This window comes from Harpia harpyja, chromosome 4 (assembly GCF_026419915.1).
Source record: "Harpia harpyja isolate bHarHar1 chromosome 4, bHarHar1 primary haplotype, whole genome shotgun sequence".
In the NCBI taxonomy this organism is placed as follows: domain Eukaryota; kingdom Metazoa; phylum Chordata; class Aves; order Accipitriformes; family Accipitridae; genus Harpia; species Harpia harpyja.
In genome coordinates, this window is record NC_068943.1 from 78,710,432 (window position 1) to 78,736,550 (window position 26,119).

Consider the following 26,119-nt stretch of genomic DNA (forward strand, 5'->3'; position numbering starts at 1 on the left):
ATAGCACGGTGTGATGCGATACTCCCTGTAGAAATCCTCTCCTTTCCTGGGAGAGGAGGGATGAGCAAAGGGAGAATTAATTTTGTGTCCCTTTGCACATTATGTCTACACCATATCTACGATATATTTGAAAATTCAGGGCACCACTGGTGGAACTGACTATAGGTGGGATTCGCATCCCTTCTGAAGAAAGGAGGTGTAACAATACACGCAGAGATTTTAACCTGACAGTTTCATCTACAATATTAACTCCAATGAAAGTGTCACAGAGATAGAGTTCTGCAGTTCTGTGCTGCTGGAAAATGTACAGGTTTCCATTCCAGTAATATTTCCTTCTAAAAATAAGCCCTATTCATGCCAAGCATCTGTTTTAATTTGGTTCCTTTTTTGATGTCAAACTACTCAAGCTGGATGAAAATCACTGCAGAAAGGCTAACATTATTTAAAAGGACATGGTATAATTTTACATTTAAAATGTCTCCAAGGAGAACTATTCCAAGCCTAATAGTTTCTGAGGGACTATTTGCTCTGCTATTAGTTTTGATTAGCTCCAGAGATTCATTCCCCCCATCCATGCTTAAATCTTTCAGAAAAATAGTGAAATGAGTATTAAAAGAAACAGCCCTAATTAGCAGTACTTTTCTGAAATAAGCACCGGCCATCAGATCAAGCTGTGTGGGTGAGACATTAAAGTTTCTGCACACAGAGCATGCCCACTCACTGCCAGTGTTTGCCGACTTAGCACTCCTAAGCTGTCAACTGCAACTGTAGTACTTATTAATTAGCATTTATACAGTAGCACGCATTTTCTAAGCAACGCAGAAACATTAACAACTTCTGTTCCAATAGCACCTGTGAAACAGAAAACCTCATTTTAGAGAGAAGTCTGCAGTTTTGGAGGCAGAATGGCTTGGTGGGAAAGGCTCTGCAGTGTGTTTTAGTGTGCTCTGCTGAGCCCTGGCACATATCCTTGGATCAGACTGATGAGTTTTCAGTCCGTAAAATGACTGCAGTGCTACTCCCACCTTCTTTTACAAAAAGCTTCAGGGATGGAAACCAGTATATCATATTCAGACCTTATAAAAGGGGAAAATTATTACAGCAATATTGAAGACAAATACAAGAAACATGGTTTAAATGGCCCCAAAAGAGAAACAGAGCCACAAAGGACCAAATTCTGTCCAAAATACTTAGGTATTTGGCAAGCAAGCTAGAGAAGAGAAACATGGTATTACTAAGCTGTAAGGAAATTGTTGCCCAATCCTAGGTCTCAGAAAAGATCTAGTTAGCAGTGAGAAATACCATCATCTCACATTCTTCAGAGGCTCAGTCACGCCAAGAAGAGAGGCACCGTAAGCTTTGTGACCAAATGGGAAGGAGGCTGCCGGAATCCCTACACCAGAGAGGACGTACAACCACTGCACATCTACGATCTGCTTGGAAGCTGAGTTTAAGAGGTGGTCTGCACACATTTCTGTATTTCCATCTGCCTCCTGTGTTTATTTTGTTAAGACTGAAGCAACGCCTTGATCCCATTTACCCCAAAAGTCACCAGCCAGCAATAGCTGTTGCTGCTACAAACAGGCTTGCTGCTTGTAGAATTGCTCAAGGCACTCCTGGCTCTCTGCCCTGCCTTCTTCTCTCAAGTCCTTCAAGCAGAGCCCAGCACTCTGTACTGGCCCGTCCTTTCAGAAGCTGTAGCTGCAGGGTCATGCCTATTTGAGCAGTGCCTCCTTGGAGAACTGACTTGTTTCTATGGGAAGAGTATCTGGCAGAAATCTGAATGCACTCACATCAAAACAAGAGAAAAGTGAGACTCATTGAAGTTTTGCAGGTATTTGACTAAACTCAAATCTTAAAAAATGATGATGGCATATAAAATATGCTACGTTGCCTCCTGCTGTGGTGAGTGATATTGTACAGAGTGGCCCTGGTCCAGTGTGGAAGTCAGGCCCTTTGATGAAGTTGTTCGAAATGGGAAAACCAAGAAAGCCTTCAAAAATACTCTCACAGATCAGACATAAGATCCTCATAGACAACTTTCTCCACCACTCCTTTGCTACTTCATCCATTTTACTGTAAATAATCTTCTCTTTCCATCATATCTAGAGGACACCGGTCCATGCTGTTTGTAAGCACTCTTACTGTATGCACCATGGACCCCAGTTGTAATCTAGGGCTCTTCATGCTGGTTTCTTTGCAGAGTGCTCTGGAAAACAGCCCTCCTATGCAAACCCAAAGCAGCACAGAGATTTGTGCCTGAATCTGCTCTGAAGCCTGTATCTCCTACATGGCACCCTATAGCCTACTGAATCTGGTGCCACACTACCAGCTTAAGTATCCTTCAGACAGTGAAAAACAGCTTTTACTGAAGTGTCCGGACAACAGGATTTCCTGAATCCCAGCTTTATAAACAAATTTCATGGGAAACATGGTATGCGTTCTTTGTAGCTTATCAAGGTAAGCAGGGGTCTTACACCTCTGACCCTGCATTGTGTAAGGCCACATGTCCACTAATATGACAGATCCAACTTCTTTGCGTGTGTGCGTCAGGACATCTCGGTCATCTCCTTGAAGAGTCTGTTTTACCGACTGCTCTCACCATCAGACGTTTTTTTCTGAAACTCCCTTTTTTAGCTACAAGACGTTCTGTCTTGTCTTGCTGTCTTTAGCAGCCAAATGGTTGTCATCCATCATTTATATCACCTTAGAGATATTTATAGATTTTCAGCGCATCCCACTGGACTCGTCTGTCTCACATCACATATATTTGTAGCTCTCTTAATAGAGCTTGCCTTGTAATTCTTGCATATTTTCTGCTATAGATTTTCTCTAATTTGTTTATATTCTATCTTAAACCATGGACACCAAAATAGCACATGGTCCCACAGTGTTTAGTAGTCCTACCCAGGTAGAATCATAGAATCACAGAATAATTTAGGTTGGAAAAGACCTTCAAGATCATCAAGTCCAACCATCAACCATGCCCTGAAGTGCCTTGTCTATGCGCTTTTTGAATACCTCCAGGGATGGTGACTCAACCACTTCCCTGGGCAGCCTGTTCCAATGCCTGACAACCCTTTCAGTAAAGAAATTTTTCCTAATATCCAATCTAAACCTCCCCTGCCACAACTTGAGGCCATTTCCTCTCATCCTATCACTAGTTACTTGACAGAAGGGATCAACACCCACCTCACTACAAGCCCCTTTCAGGTAGTTGTAGAGAGCGATAAGGTCTCCCCTCAGCCTCCTCTTCTCCAGACTAAACAGCCCCAGTTCCCTCAGCCGCTCCTCATAAGACTTGTGCTCCAGGCCCCTCACCAACTTGGTTGCCCTTCTCTGAACACGCTCCAGCAACTCAATGTCTTTCCTGTAGTGAGGGGCCCAACACTGAACACAGGACTCGAGGTGCAGCCTCACCAGTGCCGAGTAGAGGGGAACAACCACCTCCCTGCTCCTGCTGGCCACACTATTTCTGACACAGGCCAGGATGCCGTTGGCCTTCTTGGCCACCTGGGCACACTGCTGGCTCATATTGAGCCGGCTGTCAACCAGCATCCCCAGGTCTTTCTCTGCCGGGCAGCTTTCCAGCCACTCTTCCCCAAGCCTGTAGCGCTGCATGGGGTCGCTGTGACCCAAGTGCAGGACCCGGCACTTGGCCTTGTTGAACTTCATACGATTGGCCTCAGCCCATCGATCCAGCCTGTCCAGATCCCTCTGTAGAGCCTTCCTACCCTCAAGGTACCACAGGCAAAACTCACTTACTTATATGCAAGCATGTTACTAAGACAGAAATCTATAGAATTGTTTTTCAATTTTATTAATAAACGTTTAACTGCACTAGCAACACATTTATGCATTGTCTGATGCTGGTATTCAAATCATTGTATTTCCATCCTACAAATTAGTTGAGTATACTGAACAGCTTCATTACATGTCATTCAGGGAACGAAAGCAAACAGGAGTGAAAATTTTTGGGGGAGACTGCAGTCAGAGACATTTTCTCAATAAAATATTGGAAAGTATCTTTCAGAATCATCAATATGATCTCACAGAGGCAAGAGATATGCTCTTCATAGATAATTTGATAAGCCATCTTGGGGAAGAGCAAGGACAGTTAGAGGCTTATGCAAGCACAGTTATCACTTCCATTTCCCTTCAGATGGGTAACAGGCTTTTTAATGAGGTCTTTTTACATCACATTATATTCTTCCTGATGCCATTTCCGCCCCCCCCCCCCCCTTAGTGTGAGGTGTGAGAGAACCTGACTCTCATCCATACAAAACTTACTGTGACAGCCACCCAGCAGAGTCAAGAGGCGTTTGCATGACTAGAGATTGAACGAGAACTGAGACAGGACCTCAGCATCTGATCCACACCCATTCAGCCCACCCTCTCCCTGTTACTGCTCTGCTCCAGCAGCCGGTAACTTCTGCTAAATTTCAAAGCTAAATTTAAAGGGGATGCATTTACCTGTGGCTCCGACCTGGAGATCTTTGCACATACCCTGGGGCCCGAGCCCTGCACCATGTTCTGGTGCAGGCAGAGGGAGGGAAGGTTGGGTGAGCCGTTGTATTGGTTTTGTGTGGCAAGGTTTTGGTAGCGGGTGGGGTTACAGGGGTGGCTTCTGTAAGAAGCTGCTGGAAGCTTCCCCTGTGTTCGACAGAGCCCATACCAGCCGGCTCTAAGACAGACCCGCCGCCGGCCAAGGCCGAGCCAATCAGCGATAGTGGTAACGCCTCTGTGATAACATTTTTAAGAAGGAAAAAAAGTTGGGACGGCGGTATTCAGCAGCCGGAGAGAGGAGTGAGAACATGTAAGAGAAACAACTCTGCGGACACCAAGGTCAGTGAAGAAGGAGGGGGAGGAGATGCTCCAGGCGCCGGAGCAGAGATTCCCCTGCAGCCTGTGGTGAAGACCATGGTGAGGCAGGCTGTCCCCCTGCAGTCCATGGAGGTCCACGGTGGAGCAGATATCCACCTGCAGCCCGGGGAGGACCCCACGCCGGAGCAGGTGGGTTCCCGAAGGAGGCTGTGACCCCGTGGGAACCCCACGCTGGAGCAGGTTCCTGGCAGGACCTGCGGATCTGTGGAGAGAGGAGCCCACGGAGCAGGTTTTCTGGCAGGACTTGTGACCCCGTGGGGGGCCCACGCTGGAGCAGTCTGTGCCTGAAGGACTGCACACCGTGGAAAGGACCCATGCTGGAGCAGTTCGTGAAGAACTGCAGCCCGTGGGAAGGACCCACGTTGGAGAAGTTCGTGGAGGACTGTCTCCCGTGGGTGGGACCCCACGCTGGAGCAGGGGAAGAGTGTGATGAGTCCTCCCCCTGAGGGGGATGAAGCGGCAGAAAATAACGTGTGATGAACTGACCGTAAACCCCATCCCCGTCCCCCTGTGCCGCTGGGGGGGGGTGGTAGAGAATCCGGGAGTGAAGTTGTGCCCGGGAAGAAGGGAGGGGTGGAGGGAAGGTGTTCTGAGATTTGGTTTTATTTCTCATTACCCTACTCCGGTTGATTTGTAATAAATCAAGTTAATTTTTCCCCAAACTGAGTCTGTTTTGCCCGTGACGGTAATTGGTGAGTGATCTCTCCTATCCTTATCTCGACCCACAAGCTCTTTGTTATATTTTTCTCTCCCCTGTCCAGTGAAGAAGGAGGGGGAGTGATAGAACAGCTCTGGTGGGCACCTGGCATCCAGCCAGGGTTAACCCATCACAGCCGTGGATGGGTACCTGCTGGTTTTGACAAGCTGGTAGGCTCAGGGCCAAGAAATCTGAGGTTATCCAGTAAACTTTCCACTGAGTTGCCTATTAAAATACTGACATATTTATCAGTGTTTCACCAGACACTAGGTACCTCCCAGACAGACAAAAATAGACACAAACCCTCCCTTGAAAATTTCACTTTAGAGGAAAATCACTTTAGTGACTTTCCCTGGTTCAGGAGAAACAAATCTCGGCAAATGTCTCTAGAGCTACAGACACCTTAACTGTCAAGGAGATTTGATGACCTTTGGACTGATTTTTTTTCTTCTTTTTTTTTTCCTCTTCCTGTTTCAGTAAATAAAGCTACATGTGTTTGGGATTCCTATTTTCTATAAAAGAATTGCAAAAGAGCGCACCACGCTGCACTCAATCTTAGAAGACTGCCTTTTTTTTGTGTTATTCACGCTTTCTGCATTCAGCACTAAACTCCTGACATAAACATAATATAGATTATGGAGAAAATGTTGTAGAGCCAACTAAATGCCACTGTGTAACCTCCTGCCTTCAGATTAGCATGATATTGTATCTACTTACACCAACCACCTAAACCCAACCAAACCAAGACTGAGAACATCAATGGAAGAGGAAAACGAAGTTTAAAGAAATTATGAAACAACTGTGGAATTCATACAGCTTTTGGTAACTATGTCACTGTTATTAGCAAATAAATAGAGGTATATAGCAACTCTGATTACACAGGCCTGCTAAAAACAGCTCTCACAAGTTACTGACTTCTATTTGTTGATAGCATGTTGACATCACTTCTCTGCTGGTATTGCATTTTTATAGCTAATTAAAAGGCACCTTCTCCCCAGTCTGCACATACCAAAATATGCCAAGATAGATGCACTTTCAGTGCTTTGTAATTACCATAATTATATATGAACTGTAGGATTTACTAGGACTCTAGCATAAACTAACCTGTATCCCAGAGGCAGACATAGACTGCAAAATTTGGCTTTGCTCACAGCTGTAGAACATTTGGAGCCAAATAGTTGGTTAGTGCATTACAGAGATAGGAAAAAGTCATGCAGTTCACATGTGTTTCCTGATCCAAATTCCACTTTAATATTGGCATCTGCAAAATTGGACTTGTCATTCAGGACTATCTCTACTGTATGTTTTTCCCCTTCAAGGGAGGGAGAAATGTATACCCTGTCCTTTTACCCAGTGGTTCGCTCTAACAGCATGGAAGGACTAAAAATCCATAAGACATAACCAGTTAGATACTCTTTTGACCTGGAGAAGAAAACAGTTGGCATCAAGCTGCTGAAGGTGGCACCTATGCCACCCGCCTCTGCAATGTTTGGGGCAGTTACTGTACTGGGGGTAGAATAGGCCACAGCAGCAGCAGTTTCTACTTGGCTATTATCCACCAGTAATCTCTCCTGAGGGTAAGGAGTCAATCTAAATAGAGAAATCTTTAGAAAAAGTGGGATGCAATCAGGTCCTTTGCAAAACTACTGAATCTGGCATCAGTAAGAAGCACATCTGAAATCCAGCTTGAAAGCCTCACTACAAGTAGGGGTCCAAGCTTGAAACCAGCGCAATGGTTTTAAGTAAAGAAAAACTTTTGGAATACTCTAATTGTATTGAATCTCTGACAGGCTTTGAAAAATCTGATTCACCAAGAACTCTGAACTGTAGCATTTCCTTTGTTTTCCAAACGAGAGCTCTTAATCTGTTTAGGCTTCCATTGCAGACTTTCTTCCATCCACAGAAATCCCACCCATCTGCTCTAGCATCATTCTTTTACTTAATTGACTTATTTTCTCTAGATACTGATGTGACTGAAATAGTTTCATCTGATTTTCCTTTGCTTCTGACCTCACTGTTACATTTACACCCTCGTGAAGCTTGTAACTGTGATTGATGATGGCAGTTCCCTTTGCTACTAAAAATTATTATGCCTGCTGTAGTCAGGATGATCAATATTCTAGCAGAAGAATCTCCAACATGTTAGAGGTCCGTCAGAGGAGAAACACTCTTTTTTTCCCCATCTCTCTTCTTTCTACCAGAGTCTTATAAAGCATTCAGAAGAATGAACAATACACTTACTTGTATTTCATAACTTCATACTTTTTTTCACTTGGGAATGAGATGGAAAGGAAGCCTAAGAGTAAAATTTTAAAAGTACCTCAGAGTATGTACATACAGTAGAATATGATACAAGGACTTGCTAAACCAACATCTACCTGCACTGACCCAGGTAGGTGGCTACTCGTTTCAGGGTAGACTCAGTTTGCAGGAAATCTGTCTGTCTACAAGGTTTTCTATTGCATGGTATTGAAATGCTCTCAGAAGTGGAGATATAAGCCTGAATTCTTAAATATTGCATTTAGGAGCCTGAGGGCACATCTAAAATAGACTTAGAGTTTATTACTAGCATTTCATTTTTACAGATGACATGGAAGAAGAGGGAATAGGTTGTAAGAAAATTCTCTTCTTCTGCAGGTTCAGTGATTAGATTTACAAAGGCAGTTAGACATCTGCAGGTGCAGAGGTGTCTAGGGAGACTTCCAAAAGCACAGCAGTGAGTGACGTGCCTAGTCTCACTGAACTTTGAAATGAGTGAAATTCCAGATCTGTTCAAGTGCTTTTACAACACCAGCAAAGAACTTCTTTGCACTGCTAGACATGTAATTATCTCTGTAAGATGGCCTCCAATCAGTCACAGATGGCCAGCAAAAGGAAAAGGAATGAGATGTTTTGCATTTTAATAAACATATTCTGCTTCTGGGCTAGGAAAGGTTTTGTTTTTCTGGGTGGATTTTCTGGCTGTAGCTCTGGCTGAAGTTACTCTGGCTCGGTACTCTGTGGTCTCAGTGTAGCACTACACAGCAATAGTAAATAAGTCCTGGTGAGTGGCAGTCTCCATGCGGGGATTCTTTACCCAGTGACATGAAGTGTGTCTTCCCACAGTGATGCCACCATGTCATCTCCTCAACTCCTTTGCTATAACCAGCTTCCCCTGGGGAAACGGGATGATGCTCTCTGACGTGTTGGCAGTTCATCTTAGAAGGAGCTTTTAATGAGGTGGTGCCAGGCAAATGGGGCTGCTGCCTATCATAAAAACTATCACTGCAGATATTTTTTCCTGTGAATGTTATGTATTAGGGAGCACTGAGAAAATTATACTTACTGAAAGAAATCAAAAGAGTCTAATTACAGTGATTTTTATAGAGAGAGTTAAAGGATGCATGTCAAAAGGGACCGATCTATAATTATGATAATATCAGTTGCAACTCCTGTGCTATCTAATTACTTGAAATGGGTGGCATTCTGCAATCTTTATGAAAGTGAGATACTTTGATAACAAAATGATATAATCTTCACATGAAATAAAAATAAAATTGAAAGGAAAGTAAAATGAATATATTGGTAGGAAAAATAATCAACAAGGCAGCACTCAATGTGCTGGAAAGACAGTACAAACAGAAACCCACCAACCGTCTCCAACCCCAAATCTGTGCTACGCATTTCACTCACACTGTGTCAGAAACTGAGATGCTGTGCATGTTGCCTAAACTGGCAGGCAAAATCAAGACATATTGGCATGACAAGAAAAGAGTTGTAAGAAGTGGAGGAAGAAAGGAATAAAAAGAGAAAATATTAATAAAAATGGGAAAGAGTGTAAACCTAGCAATCAAAGTGTTAAACTCTTCTGGAGTTTTGGCTGTCTCCAGGTGTTGAGTTTGCTCTGGATCCTCCGAAGTACTCCAAACCCCCAGCTGCTGAGTAGGTGCCGGACCCTCTTGGATTCAGGCACTCAGACATCTTTGGGGACCGAGGTCTTTCTATTTTGGTTTCACACTGGCTGTATTACACTGATAAAACTGTCAGCAATACTTGATATAAATAAAATATTAAAGATATTACTTTAATTTAACATACATTTTGTTCATCACAGATGTAATTTAATTACACAGAACCCATACCTACTATACATAATGCCATCTGTTGAAAAATGACCCGGACACTGGAAAAATCTAATTTTTCCATTTCAGCCCGCAGACCTGCTGGTAGGTCCATGCTCCTAATTATGGTGTAGCCTAGAAAAATCAACCATTATTTGAACAGTGACATCAACAGATTGTCAGTTATTAGTGGTTTCCAGATTTTTGTGGCTACCATGGGAAGACACCAAATCTTTCATGGACACTCATGGATACTGCATTATCACCAGTTTTGTAATGGAAAATAAGACTGAATAAAAGGTTTAATATTATTCTATTGACTACCTGCAGCTCATTTATCTCATGGACTGCAGTTTGGATCACTTTTGTAAGCTCTCATCATCTCATTTAATAGCAAAGATACCATCTCATTCATAAGCTAAGTTTACATAACTTTTCAAAAATTTTAAAATCAGAGAAGTAGAGTGGCAATTGGCTAGAATCCCTCATTTACTGCAAGTTTGGTAAATACATTTCTCTATGTACTAATTTCAAGGAGCTACTTTTTGTCTTATGCTCATTTAAGCAATCTGTTCCCATAAGGACATACAGAGTGAAAGGATCTGACTTAACTGTCTGTGTCTTTTCACATTCATTATACTAATTCCTCATTAATCCAATCTTGTCTCTTTTTGGTACAAGAACAAAAACATGAAATACTTTTCTAACATATGAGTGCTTTAATTGCTACACCTTTTTGTTAAAGAAAATTGAATGTTTGGAACTCTTCCTCTGAGCCATAACCTCACAACCACTTGCCACATACATTGGTCTGTTCTGCCCTCTGTAATAGCTGCATACTGTTTATTCAACAGCATTTAATAGAGATTGCAACTTAGTCCTCTGAGCATGACCTTCCAAAGCAGTTCTACTGAAATTCTTCCCTATCGGAAAAGGTTCCCTCATACCTACATCCTAGCAGCCTCCTGGCCTCTGCAGCTGTGGTGATGCTGTTTTATGTAGTGTTGCTTTACCAAGTCTGAAGTTCACTGACTTGTCTTTAATATCCAACTAAATTCCACTGAATTAATCTTTTAAATCTCCGCTGAAGATTGCCTTTTGCTCCTTTGTGTAGCATGTTGGTGTTAAATGTCAAGGAGGCAAAAGGAAATCTAAGTTTTTGAAGGTGATCATGGTTTTCACTGACAAATCTGTCTAATTACAATAAAAAAAGTCAGAACTAAATAACTTGAGAAAGAAGAACAAAATGCTATTTCAACTTTGCAATCATTTTATATGTTATTTTGTTTATTTATGATGATTCAGTGTAGGATCTGTTAAAAATCTTATCTAGTTTGCAAGGAGCATGGCTGAAATGATTAGCAGGATTTCCATGCAAGACTGTAAAGGTATTTCCCATCCAGGAATTTAACTTGATGAGATTAAGGTGTGAGAAATAATGTAAGGCTTACCATGAAACCTGTCATCTTCCAAAAGAGGAAAAAAAACCAAGCAACACCTGCCAACAAGCAATAAGCCAACAAAACACCCACTGACCGCAGTGCTGCCCGGGCTGGCAGAGCAGTCTCAACCACATTTCTGGCATCTACCAGAAGGCTTTCTTACCTTCACTGCAAACTCTGTTTCTGTAGCTTTATGAACACATCTCTTGCACACTGAATAGGAGCCAATTCCGATGTCCTCCTTGATCTCGTATCCATCTGTAAAGTGAATGTTGTTCCCATGTAACTGCTATAGGGAAAGACAAAAGAAACAAGGTAATCAGGACATGGCTATGTAAAAGCAAGGACTAGCCTCGTCTTAATAAACTCCACAGAGCTCTCTTGTCCTTAGCAGTTTTTCTAAGTCCAATTAAAAAAACCTGAAGCTCTTTACTTAAACAAGTGTGTCCCCCCTCCCTTTTTTACCTTTTTCCAGTCTGGAAGACGGAGTTGTCCATGTAGAAGTAGTGGCAAAATAGCAGTGATTTTCTAAACTATTTATGGAATGCAGACAATCACCTCCTATAAGAAAGTCACAGGAAACTGTGGGCCCAAATCCCCTGACAAACCCACATATCTTGACAATAGAAACTTATTCCTAGTTACTGAGGGGCCAGATAACTCATAAACTACTAATAGCTTCACAGTTTTCAAAACAGACACCCCACATATGCGGTGTGCCTCTAGACCACTGGATGTCTTGTCCAGGGTACATTTAATTATGATTTCTGTGTGAGAGAAAAGTTACTATTTTAAGCCAACCTAATTTAAGAAAATATACTACTAGTGAAAATAGTAGGAAAATACTTTAAAATTTCTAATTTTATTTATTGAAGGGTATAGAATGAACTACGGCATCATTGATTCATATGCCCTTTGGAAAATGTCTGGGCAGGTGGATTGGTTAGATGGTGAAACCCAAATCTGAGGCCTTGCTGCAAATTCCATCCCAGGCCTCAAGAAATGACCAGCAGCTCTAAAAATCCTCTAGGATCCTCTGTCTAAAAATGTTAATGTCACTAACAAAGTCCACACAGAACCTTCTAAATTATAAGACATGCCTGTGTTAACATTCAATACATTTTTACAAAGCAAACCACAGGAATATATATATAAAACTTCTGGGATGTAATTGCTTGGGTAACATTTCACTTCCTGTTGCATTAAGAGAATCTTTAAGAATATGACATATTCCACTGTAAATTATTAAAATAGGGATGAAAACAATGAAAACCACAGGCAGGGCATCTCCCCTTGAGGCATGTATACCTCTGGCTGTGGGTAGGAGAGGAACTTTTTCCTTGTGGGAAAATTTACTGTACCTTTGAGCAACCCAGTTCTTTCTCCCAATTCACTGTTCCTCTGCTGTATTGAGCCATTTGTAGCAATTTATTTTGGGTTTAAAAGACAGTAAGTGGAGAGCATGTTGTAGGGGAATGGCAGCAAAGAATGAAGTGTCTGGCAAGTGTCATTCCCCCGTCAAGCCGCTCTGGGTTGTGAGTACACCCAGGCTCTTGTGCAATAGCAGCAGGAACACGGTGGCCTCTCACACCCAGGAGCTTGCGTTCCGTGTCTGTGGGAGCCTACAGCAGTAGTTCATTGAGCCCCTTTGCCAACACAGACTGTATCATATAATCCAAGACAAAACTGTTGAGAATGACATACATTCACTGGAGAAACAACACTTCGTTACCTGTCCTGCATGCACAACTGGAATAGTGTTTCAGGTATTCAGAAGTACTTTTCATTTCAGTTGTTGTAAGGTGCGATTCCTATTTCCTTTGTAAAGGCTGTGGAGAATGTGAACTTAAAGGTAAAAGCCTTTGGGAAAAAATTCTCATTTTCCACCTCCTACATGTTGCATGTAAACACCTCCTACCTACACCGGGTAGCTGTGAAATACCAGTGAGAATGCCGAGGCAGTTTAAATACACTATGCACATATGTATCTGCCCACCAGATGTGAAGTGTAACATCAGCATCAGTACCTGCACAATTGGATGGACGGTGATTTTGTGCACCTCTTGCTGTGCTGGCTCCTGCACCAAGTTAGAAGCAACGAAGCTGAACCCTCTGAAAAGATGATGAGCATTGGCACTTGGAGGAACACCCGGGGAATCTGTAGGAGAAGGAAGAAAGTGGCCTCGTGAGCTGCACAAAAGATCAGAAAGTAATAGCACGGCACCTGCAACAGACAAAGTCACCCCTGCCAGTCAACAGCAGATCCTGCTAAACTGGCAGACACACGTGAATATAATCCACCTCCATATCAAGGCTGTGGTGTGCCTTCTCCATCCCTTTCCTCTGGATCTGAACAGTACAGGGGTATTGTTTGCAAGGATCTCTCCTCTTGGATACAGAGGTTTTTTTCACAGTGCTTGTTCATTCTGTGCCAGGAGTCCACCCACAGAGAGAAGGCGCAGGATGGCGAGGCAAGGAGAAAGATGGATGGCTCAGGGCAGGGCACCCCTTTGGCTTAGCAGAGGTTCTCCAAGGAGTGGGAAAAAGCTGCCAGATGCTGTAGCTGTCCTTCGCAGCATACCTTGACTACAGAAATTACAAAGCCTGAAGTGCTTTCTGGGTAATGTGGTATGTTGTGTGGGTCAGGAGAATGTAGAGAAGACAGGACCTGAAGCAGGTGTAAAAGCACGATGCTCCAGTAGTGGTGGTTTGCAGCCTCATAAGGATCTTTCTGCAGTAGCTTTAGGAGCTGGGACCTATTCCAGCGAAGATGCTGGCTGACTTGTCCTCAGGTGAACAAAATAGCTGGGAGTGTTTTAACTACCCTTCATGGATATTTTCTGCCCACTCCTTCCCCTGACATGGCAAACCCAGGGGAGGAACAGCTGGAGATAAAAAAGCCCTGAATTGTTCTACCTTTGGAATGAAATAACTAAAGAGCAGTTTCTGGTACCTACGCCACTGATCAGTGAGAGAAACAGCCTGCCAAACCGAGAAGGGTTCCAGTTCACTTAAAATTCTGAAAAGCTTTAAAGAGATCTTTTGCCCCAGTTATGTTTTGTCACAGGTATTTTCACAAGCAAGTGAGAGTTGCACTGCAAACCTTTCCTGGGTAGCTGGGTAGCTGGCTGAGTATTACAGAACCTGTAGTACCCAAATTTGCTCACCTTTTATTTGTTCTTTTTTCTGTCCCCTCCTCCCTTCACATTTCTTGCAGTGCAACATGTGATTTACCATGGCAAAGTTACAAAGCTAAACCTGCTTTAGAAAGCCATCTCCTTGTATGAGTGTGTAAGAACCCAGTTTCACTAGAGTAAAGAAGATACATCCCCAGCGGACCTTATATCTGACTCACCTACCTACACCATCAGCACCACCCATTAGTGTGAAGTGCAATGGTGTGGAAGACTGAGTACTGCTTGAGGTCCTGAAAATACATGAGAATGTATTTCCTTGTGGGGACATTCCCTGTATAAATCTATGGTCAACTCAAGAGAGCATCTGAAGCCAGAATGTGGTAAAAACCAATTACCTGCTCAGGAATAAACAAAACTGAGACTGCAGCTAATTATCTATCTCATTACAAAGCCACCTCAGCTTTGACAGGAATCAGAAATAAGCACAGCAAGTCAGACCTCACTGCAAAGTTGGTGGAGAAGCTTGTCTTTTGGTAAAATGACATGGGCTATTTGTTTATCTCAGTGTATTGATGGGCACTCTCCTTGCAAATACATGGATGAATCACACCAGACCTCTTGCATCACTGGGTACTTCTTACAATGGCATATATACAACAGTGATTTTCCAAAAGGGATTAATTAAGAGAAAACGATGTTTGTTTTAAAAGAAGGAATGACAGTAATTCAAATCTGAACACTCCTGAACTGCAGAAAAGCTGTGATCCGGCTCTAAAATGTAAGTGCTAGGTCATCTCTATTTAAAAATAACTGTTTCTTCATAATTCACTGCCAATCTCTTTATCGAACACTGTGGAAGATCTACTGATTATTTGGTGTTCAATATTAAATATTCATCACCACCAACTGATATGCCCATCATACTAATTAAATGTTAAAACACCTCTGTTAAGTGCAAAATTATGTTTAAATCATGTTAATTAACTGATAGCTATGAAACCTAAATCATTTTCCTAGTCTTGATAAATCCAGAATCATTTCATGTCTGAATTAGACTCACCTGCAAACACCAATCTTGTATAATGGTTATCTTTCTCCCTGTGAGTCATAATGATTTGTCCCACTAGAGCATCTAACTTTGCAGGATTTTCAAAGTCTTCATAAATCTTAAGTAATTTACTTCAGTATGCTTCACTGGGGTTAGCAAATGTTATCATCTTAGTTGCAGAGGAGGAAATTTAGATACTTCAGATGCAATTTTACATATTTTTTCTCAGCAGTAAAGCCAGCCAAGACATTCCTGCCAGTTACAGCATGCTGCCCCATCACTTAGAGCAGTAAAAACATTTATGGACTGAAGTCTAAGTTGGATCATCAGAATGATTTTGGTTTGATGTTTGTTTAAATCACCATTTATAACCTGGATTGCTTCAGTCTCCTGCTCCCTGTGAGGAGCTGAGTCAGCACAAATGAAATGTGGGTTCACAGCGGTGGACTTAGGAAACAAGTAGCCAGAAAAAGCAGCTCCACCTCAGGGAATCCCTGAGAAAAAGTGATATATGAAACTGTACCCATAGAGGTGAACCATTGATGTCGGAAACCACATCTTCGGTGCACTCAGAGCTGAGGTTAGGAATCCACAGAAAGCTGTTTCAACCTCCAGGCTAAAGAAACTTTCTGAGATACAGCAAATTACTGGACTGGAAAGTTACTGGATTCAAAACTTTGACATAAACCTGCTTCCAGGCAGGAGAACTCATTCATAGACAGAGTCCAAAATGACTGTATGTATCTGTGCTCCCTCCTTGGTAACATCTTTCTGACAGCTTCATTTAAACACAATGACTGCATTATCACCATGAAACAGGAATTATTACAGTGCTTTCTGTCTAGGTACGTTCTCACTAACAGGGTAAGTTTGTATGGTGCCTATGTCATGATGGAAAAAAACAAAAATAAAAAGGGTTCTTGTTTCATTCCACCGGCCATATGAACCAGTATTAAACACTCTTGTGATGCTCTTCCCTTCTGGCTGACCCAACCAGTCAACAGTCAGGGGCTGCAAAATATGCTGCCAGTCTGCCAGAGCTTTTCTATCACTCTGGAAGCATAAAGGGATTCACACTTCCAGTCACACCCATTTTGAAATTACAGGATTTGATTCTCAGGCCACTTTCCATAATAGCACGAAGCAGAATTGAGGCAGGCCATCTCCCCACCCCAGCCACCACCCCAAGACAAACCTTCCAAATCAGTGTCTGGCATGAGATATCACATTGAATTAGGCAACAGTAGTAGCATGTAGAATGTAAAATTTTACCCTGGGCATCAGCACATGCATGAAGTACAAGGGTTTTCATGCCACTACAACCAGTGAAGTGTGAAATTCCAAAGAAACCCAAACTCTCAGTGCTTCTCTGAGACTTTCCAGGGCAGCACCAGCCTGCATTGCTCTCAAGATCAGACTAACTCGCAGTCTCCAATATTTCAAAGAAATTAGTTCCTCTGAAATCTGAATTAAAGCTAACATCAAAGGTGTGAAATGTTTGGTATCCAAAGATCATTTGTTTCCATGCAGTGGGATAGGAGTATCAGAACACGACTAACATATACTGGAGGCAGGTGGATGTTCCAGTTGGAGCTGAATAACCAGAGTGTAATATTTTTACAGCTTGTGAAAGTCGGCACATGCTTGCCAGAAAACCTAGGAACCAAGACTGATAGAAGATTTTGAGTAGATACCACTATTTCATACCCCATGAAAGGAGGTTTGAGCCAGGATTTGAATAGAGCTTTGGGCTAGTTTTAAGAAAAAGGCTGATGGTCATGATAAGCCTGAATGAAAACTACAGGAAATCTCAGCTCTGATTCATGTGCTATAATGCAGGGGTTTTCATAACGAAAGCTCCGATCTTTGACTCTCACTGCAACAGTTCTGGGGCAATTTGAGGGTTGACGCTTGAGACCTTATACTTGGTTATTACAGCAATATTATGTGGTATTTACAGCGCTTACCATCTTCAAAGTCTTTTACAAGTGACAGCTAATTAAATTTTTATATTTTAGAACATATAAATAGGTACTTCTTTACACAGGAATATCACAGGCAGGAATGTAATGTAGCTTATCCCTATCTAGCAAGAGGCAACATTATAACTGGGATTACCACTCTGAGGTTACTGAAATTTTTGCTTTCAACTAGAAGAGTGGAAAGATGGTGTTTTGTGCAACAATCATCTTCATGTATATAGTGCACAAAAGGTGATATTCCTGTTAGGAAATAGAAATTATAGGAACAACATTCTCACTACAAGGATTTTCCAAATATTGTGGGCCAAAGTTCCTGTTGGCATAACTCCACTGGTCTGAGAACTTGATGATTCTTCGTTACTCTTAACCATGTATTAACTTCCAACAGTCCATAGTCTATGGGATTTTGTAATTAAAGAAAACATCTATGGAATATATAATTGTATATTAACTTGCAGAGATGCAAAGTTCTTTGAAGCCGAGGTAATTTAAAATAGTTAAATTCAGCTAATGTAAGTAATGATAAGAATAATAAAATAGCAAATTAATAGTTAAATTTCCTATTAAAAATGTGAAATCTGTCCTTCCTGAGGACAAATTAATGTGAAGTCAGTGAAACGCTTATGAGCTGCTTTTCTTGGAAATGCAAACCAGCCTTTACTTTCTGCTGGATATTGCAAAACCCAGTAATCCCACAGGTGATCAGACTTTTAGACCCCTGTTGGAATGGGGAGGGGAAGGAAGAATGAATTTACTCACTGAAAAGATGCATTACCCATGTGCCACCTTACTGACCCGTGGGCGTCCGAGATGTGAACTCTGGATCAAAATGAAAGGTGTCTTCTGGCCGTCCCACTGCGGGCTTGAAAGGCGGCTTGATTTCCTTCCTGTATAGTTTCTACAAGGAGAAGAACAGATCACAATCAACAATAATCTGTACACCTTCAGCACCTGCAGACAGGCTCCCCCGCTTTGTTTAGGGTGTCCTCTCTCAGCTCAGTCCCATCCTTGCAGGACTGACAAAGAAGGATGACGCATTCGAAGTTCTGGCTCCTGCTTGACTGGTTGGCTTAAAACCTGTGCCCTGGATGGTCCCCACACTTTTTAGTTACTGGAATCCAGAACATAAATGCAGATCTTTCTGGTAAAAGTCTACCCCGCAGACTGGCACAATATTCCAGCTGAGGCATCTGGAAATTCACTGATCTTAAGGGCAGGACTGGACCATGCAATGGTAACACCAGGAAACTGTGCACGGGTGAGTTCAGCAGCGCAGCGATGGCAATGCGCACAAAGAACTGCTAGGAAGCGGTGCCTGGTTTAGCTTTTATTATTTGTCAAGAACTAGCAATATGTTTGATACTCTGCCAGACTGAGCAGAGCAACAGGCCTGGCCACCTGGTCCTCACAACCTACACAAGAGACTTGTTCTTTTGGCATATCTGGTAAAAGGGAAGGGGCTCACAGCTGGGGATTAGATGAAATTCCCAGGAAAAGATGTTAGGAAGGAAGCACCGTGGATGGGTGGGGAATCATGTTGAAGGGCTAAGCGTGGCTTGAGCAGAGGAGCAAAACCAAGGAAAAACATAAGGAAGAGAGGAAGATAGGTAACAGGCAAACACTGCTAGGTGTGTGAGTTTGTGCTGGCAAGTGAGGGGGCATGTAAGGGATCACAGAAGTAACAGTCCCCATAAATGCATGCTAATACACTGCCTTTATTACCAGGGACTTCATGGCCTCTTTACTCATGCTTTGTGACCTTTAAGAAATTGGTTCACTGTGCTCCTTTGCAAGCATTCACAGACACATGCACACACACCCTGGGAGATGAACAAACTGAGGTGCCGCATGTCTGGATCTGATCCAAAGCCTACAGAGGTTAATGGAAAAAGTCCTATTGATTTCAGCGATCTTTGCATCGTCTCTGCTTGAAATGGCCAAAACCGAACATCATGCTGATGGCTGCATGGGGAACAGAGCTCCAGTTTGACTCCCGGCCCTGCACTTCAGTCCCTAGACTGCATTCCCTTTCTAGCAATGCTTTTGTTCTCAGGTTTCAAAGGGCTGAATTAGTTGCCACAGACAGCGCCCAATAATTAATGTGTCTGAGCATAAAGTTTCATCCAAACTTTCAAGTCATGGTAAGAGCTGGAGAGTTCAATTTTATGACTCTTTGTAATATGTACGTTCAGGTTAGCTCTTAGAACAGCTTCATAATGAGCTGATTTTTCAAAATATTTAATGGAGATTAATACATGCTTGTGCAGCTCTTTGCATGCAGGAAGATCCTTTTTAACTGTGGGTTTTGTGGTGAATTAGCTTCTGCAATATAAAGCATGTGGTCAAACCTAAGATGTATACACAGCAACATAATTTGAACTTGATTTTGCATAGATAAATAAAAGTTCTTGATATTCTGCAGCATAGTATTAGCATTAGCATAAAGCATATGTTTGTGGTTGAATTATGATGCCTTGGAAAAGTGGAACAGTGAGGCTGGAAATGACTCTGCAATAATTAACGGCCATTTCACCATAAAAAGTTCCTGCTTGCGTAAAACTGCTCCGTATCTTCTGAGAGAAAAAGAGATGAATAATTGCTGTGACCCACAATGGAAAGCCAGTCTTCCAAATAATTAAAAGCCAATTGTAATCTTAAGCAGGAAGTGTCGCTCATCAGCTGAAAAGTATCAACATAGTAATTAACATATATCTTTTTCTGTCTGCACAGAACTTTAAAAGGGAACTTAGCACCTACTGAAGGTTTTTCTGTTACTAGGATTTCATCTTGAGAAAGCTATTTGCTTCCAGCTTCCCTTTATTTGTCTTAATTCACAACTGCAGTCATTCTACTGCAGAAAGCAATACGGTCACATGCACATGCTTTCTCCTTGAATTAAATGCACCCTCATCCTGTGAGGTCCAAAAACTGGAAAATGTTTGAGAGTCATACATCATTCGGGAACTGCACTCTCTTTTGATTATTGTAACCATATTCTTTCTGGCCTCTTAATTCCTTCCCCCCCGCCTGTTGTTTCTTAAGTGCTGTTGGAGCTACATTTGTATTTTGAATCCCTAACCCACATCTTCCACTACTAGGGAGGGATTTAAGATTCATCATGAGTCACACGCCACCTAAAGATGTGTAATCACAAATTCGCTTGCTGGGAGGGGATGGAAACAAAGAAGTTGCTTTTGCAAGTGAAAAGCACCTCCTCTGAGCGCAACCCGATGACTCCCTTTTCAATTTCATTTTCCACTTGTGATAAAAATTATTTCTGGTGTTTCTGACTAGACAGCTAGGAACAGCAAAAGGTAAACTGCCTAAAACATTCTTCCCCCCCCCCCCCCCCCCCCCAAACTCTTGAATTGGGTAACTAAATAAAATCTTTGAGGAACAAGAACAAGCAGAGCAGTGTCATCTATGGGCTTTCCCATCCCACACTGGCTCCAGTTCTCTGAGTGAGCCACTACAACTAAAGCCAATTCGCTGAAGCACACTAAACCACAGGGCAGCCCAACACAGTTAAACATGAAGGCTTGCTACAGGCAGGACACTTTGTCCTTTAAAAACCCGCATCCTGTAGACTGCAAAACACAACGTGACCCAAGCTGATCTAAGAAAACAGTAAGAACCACAGCTGCTGTTTTCTACACACACAGGGAACAAATCTCTTGGAGGATTTGAGAGCCTTCTGGTTTTTCCAAGAATATTTCTAATTTTAGGTGAAATGTATTAATCTATTATCTCTTACCATGGTCCCAAATTATTTGGGGCTGATGGATCACCTTGATCTCTTCCAACAGAAACCAACCAGAGCGGCAAATGACATAGCAAGTTAAGCTTCAAATCTTGCCTTTGACCATTTCTATCAGGCTGTCACATAAGTCCTGGTAAAGTTTAAACAGTTAGCTACATCATCCCAAATCATGGTAATCCTGGCTCTGTATGCAGAAGTCACTGGGAGTTCTATTTTAATGGGAGCAGGGTCCCAGCTGTCCCAGTTTAAATCCCAGTTTTCATATCCATTTGGGGGCATTTTATTAGGCATTCAAAAGAGACTTTGGATATGTTAGGGCTAACTGGAGCATTTAAATATCAGGTTGGGTACTTAAGATCATTATATGTGTGTTATTTTGCACAGGTATAAGAAGCTGAAGATTTTTTTTCTTCCACATTGCTTCCACATCCATAAAGGAGGAATGCATTCCTTAGCCCTTAATGTTTTATTGAGAATGTAATTTCTGTCTCTTTCCCAGTAAAGAATTACTCCCTACATCCCACCCCCATTTTATTGAACTGGCCACAGCATTGACTTATCAAAGAAAAATGTGACTGAGATGTATCAGGAATCACACTGCAACACGCATGGCTGTCGTATCCAGTGGCTGTGCAGAGGGGGTGCATAATCCACAGAATGAGGGGGATGAACTCCAAGGTGTGAAAGTACTGATTTAGATATCCACACCTGGATACATATCCATGCTTCTGTCTACTTATCAACCCCTCACATCCTCCTGAGACTTTGATAATCAGCACCTTCAGATTAGTAAGTACCTACAAATTAACTAGAACACAGTTCTATAGCAGTTTGAGAAACTATGAGCTTCTATCAACTTCCTTTCTGATTTGGGACAAAAACCTTTTTTTTGAAATAACTAATTTTCCCCCAGGCCTCAATGACCTTTTCTTAATATATGTTGCCAGACCCCTAAAATGAGCTTCATCTGAACACCTCCTCAGCTGGGACTTGAGTAATATACCAGGGAGACTAGTAACAAAATGCTGCAACATGTGTCTGTCTCTTGTTATTTATAAGCAGTTAATTTTTCATCTTTAAAAAAATGCACTCCTAAAAAATCCCAGAGATGTAAATGCCCTGTACATGTGCCTGACAAATATCAAGGAAAAGAAAATGGTTTAATTTAATTAAAAACTATTTAGTCATTTCCTCAACTGAGTTTCTTTGATGAAGAACTGAATTTTCCTTAGACACCTTCTAGAAATAGAAAGATCTTACCCTCCGCAGTGACGCACTTGTAGCATGAGAATAAACTCCCTTGATACATATACCTGTCATGGAAAATCCAATAAGCAGACAAAAGGATGAACTACCTTCTAAAATGCTTGTCCTTTCCTAGATTAATGACTCAATGTTATTGCCTACAAATGATAGAAAAGCTAGCAGAATTCAGACCTTGGGATCAATTTTCACTGTTGGTAAAATCTGCAATTAAATAATTCACATTTTCAGTTTAGTTTGATCTCTGATTAATATTGAAGGAAACAGAACTTGAGTCCACTTACTTCTCACTCCTTCCCTCAGCTGTATTTGACAGTTCATTTTCTAGCATGTCATTTTTTCTAGTTCCAATTTAGCCCGTCATCTAAACAAAAACTACTGTTTATACACCACCCCGACTGCAGTCTGCAAAAGGGGATTTCATTTTTCATTTTCAATGAAAAGCCAGAAATTCTTTATGCATGACCTGGAAAGAAGAAACAGTAATAAAAAAAATCAGGAACCAGACTGTGCTTTCTCAGAGCCAATGGCTGAAATTATCTGAGGTCAACTCGTTTTGGGTCTGCTTGTCTTAGGGAGAAAAGGGGGTGCAAGGGTAGTAAGCAGGTAAAACTCAGGAGCTGGACATCTAATCTCCTTCCTGTGAATCCCAGCCTTGATCATGAAAGACAGCCCACTCATTCAACAAAGGATCCATCAAATTTGTGTCACAGTGCCTACTAAATGCCTTAGAGCAGGAAGACTGATATTTGTAGAAACCGTCATCTATTTTTCACACTGGGAAGTGGGAATTTAGCGTTTTGTTACTGGGTGACAATAGCTGTAAAAATGAGACTCTTACAAAGATTAGCTCATGCCACAATTTGAGTTTGGGCATAAAAACTCTGTCAGATTGTCCACAGTTCATTTAGTGCCACTTATACACCAGAAGTTAAACCTAGGTTGGCTGGAGATTTGTGCTGAAGAATGGCACCCTGGAACATGGGAATGGCATCTGGAGGACGGTCGTTCTCTGGCCACACTCCTGTTTTCCAGGCTTGCACCTATTGCCTCTGCACGCAGCGGTCATATGCCATCAGCTCTGCTGGGCTTGGCAGCAGCATCTGCAGCATCGTAACAGGGGGCTTTCTTACACTGTGTATGCTGCTTCCACTGTGTTTGCTGCCTTCATCCGAACCAGACACTATGTCTGGTTGCATCTGTTTGAAGACAGTGAAAGATGGGAAACAAGTGGGAAATGACTGCTCCAACAGATAAACACCTCAGTGATAGAGACAATAACCAAGCCCCAATCCAAAACCTGCGGGAACAGCTCTTACAGTACTTTGAAATGAAGGTCCGATTTATACATTTCTGCCTGTGATTCTGTCGTGGTTAACCACAGCCAGCAACTGAGCACCACACAGCCACTCGCTCACTTCCCCCTCCTGCCCCCCCCCCCCTCTGTGGGATGGGGAGGAGAATCAGAAAAAAAAGTAAAACTCATGGGTTGAGATAAGAACAGTTAAATAATTGAAATAAAAGAAAAGAAAATATAACAACAACAACAATAATAGTAATAATAGTAATAATAATAATAGTAATAATAATAATGAAAAGGGAGATAACAAAAAGAGAGAGAAATAAGACCCAAGAAAGACAAGTGATACGCAATGCAATTGCTCACCACCCACTGACCGATGCCCAAGAAGCGATCTGTGCCTCCCAACCAACTCCCCCAAGTTTATATAGTGAGCATGACGTCCTATGGTATGGAATAATCCTTTTGGCTAGTTCGGGTCAGCTGTCCTGGCCATGCTCCCTCCCAGCTTCTTGCACACCTGCTTGCTGGCAGAGCATGGGAAACTGAAAAATTCTTGACTTAGGATAAGCTCTACTTAGCAACAACTAAAACATCAGTGTGTTATCAACATTATTCTCCTACTAAATCCAAAACACACCGTACTAGCTACTAGGAAGAAAATTATCCCAGCTGAAACCAGGGCAGATTCTAATGACTTCATCACTGTGATATCCAGACTTCACACACAACTTGGAAGGAAGCAGCTAGCTCACTGCTGTTTTGAATCTCTTTTTAAAATTAGATGAAGCAACTTGGTGGTTTGTTCACGGTTATCACGTCAACTTTGTAGGAAAAGTATTGCTTAAAAAAAGACCTGTTTCACACTGGGTTTCTAGAAGACAGTAGCCCATTCTGACCCTTCATGATAAGGGGGCTCTTGATGGAGGATCATTTTACTAGAGTCGCTGAAAGTTTCTATGCTGTCAGTCGCAGCAGTCCTGTCTATCATAGCTGCCAAGGTAGTACAGAAGCTCTCCAAAAGAACTTGCCTCTTGCTCTCTGAGGTCTTTATATTATATTACCAAGTTATAAAATAAATCAACATTCATGTCCTGCCTCAAAAATGTTGTTTGCTGACTGCCTGCAAATTGATGTGAGGGATTCTGTATATGTGATGGGAGAACAAAATAAGGGCATCAGGGACTCTTTTCCTGCAACTGTACAGAGATCAGCACTAAATATCTGTGTGCCTGATCTGTTTCTGTTCTCTGACCCTGCTCTGTTTCTGTCCGTGGAGAACACGTTAACAGTTAGTTGGATGATCATTGTGAGGCAAAGTCCTGGCTTCAGCTCAGGGCCCAGCTGGCTCACACCCCTCTGAAATCCATACAATACTGCTGCTGTAACTAGATAAGCCTCCCAAGATCTCCATGAGTGATAGCAAAATTACGATTAAATGAGCAAATATATTAAAAAGATGATAGCTGATCTATGTAATAATGACCATCTGTCTCCAAGAGTGTGCAATAAGCACTAATTATCTTGGATTAAAATGGATATTTACAGCTACATTTTACAGCAAAGTTAGAGGGCTAGATAAGACATCAAAGGGCAATTAAATCCACCTTCCTCTCTAGCTCCAAGTCATGGTCAAGCATACCTAGCCTCTTCATGGTAGATATTTCCCTAACCCGTTGTCATGGTTTAACCCCAGCCAGCAACTAAACACCACGCAGCCGCTCACTCACTCCCCCCCACCCAGTGGGATGGGGGAGAAAATCGGGAAAAGAAGCAAAACCCGTGGGTTGAGATAAGAACGGTTTAATAGAACAGAAAAGAAGAAACTAATAATGATAATGATAACACTAATAAAATGACAACAGTAATAATGAAAGGATTGGAATGTACAAATGATGATAAAAATGACTTTTTCAAATGATGGAGGACTGTACAATTTCCTCAGGACAGGCATGAAATTGTTCCTTAAAGAACTGAGCTTGAAACAATCACCAATCATCATGAGAGAAGGTGGTCTTGAGGACTCTCACAGACCAGAACTGACTTTGCTGAAACCTTTCCAAGATGCAGAGCCTCATTTCTCTGTGATGAGTTACTGAGCTGCTCCACTAGCGAACACAGAGGGAGAAACCCTCTCACTGCTCCACTGCTCCTTATTACATTAAGACGTATGTACCTGACCTGTATTTTGATTGCAAAGCTGAGGACTGTGGAGATACCAGAGGAATACAGAAAATAATAATAATAATAATAATAATAATAATAATAATAAAGAACCAAACTCTTCAGGATTCTCTATTTTTAATTTTCACTTTATGTTTTCATAAATGTAAAGTCTTCATACAGAATCTCATGATTAGTAAGAAGCAGAAGAGGAAAGAGAATCTAGACTCTACAACAGATGTAATGGGACTAAAAGTCAGGTGGACCAGAAAGGAAAATCTCAAATTCCACTTTCATTGATCATCTCTTAACATGCTTATGAATCGTGCCAACTCTTCAACAT

At 41.9% G+C, this 26,119-nt stretch overlaps 1 protein-coding gene across 4 annotated transcripts in view; it reads right to left on the reverse strand.

The window, feature by feature from the left end:
* RPS6KA2 (ribosomal protein S6 kinase A2) overlaps positions 1–26,119 on the reverse strand; it is a 326,295-nt gene that overhangs the window by 25,245 nt on the left and 274,931 nt on the right. For all 4 annotated transcript variants that reach the window (XM_052784880.1, XM_052784882.1, XM_052784881.1 and 1 more), the window contains 3 exons: positions 18,086–18,188; positions 13,151–13,281; positions 11,287–11,412 (listed from right to left, as the gene is read on the reverse strand). In XM_052784880.1, coding sequence (XP_052640840.1) covers positions 11,287–11,412; positions 13,151–13,281; positions 18,086–18,188 — 360 coding nt within the window. The remainder of the gene's footprint in view (positions 1–11,286; positions 11,413–13,150; positions 13,282–18,085; positions 18,189–26,119) is intronic.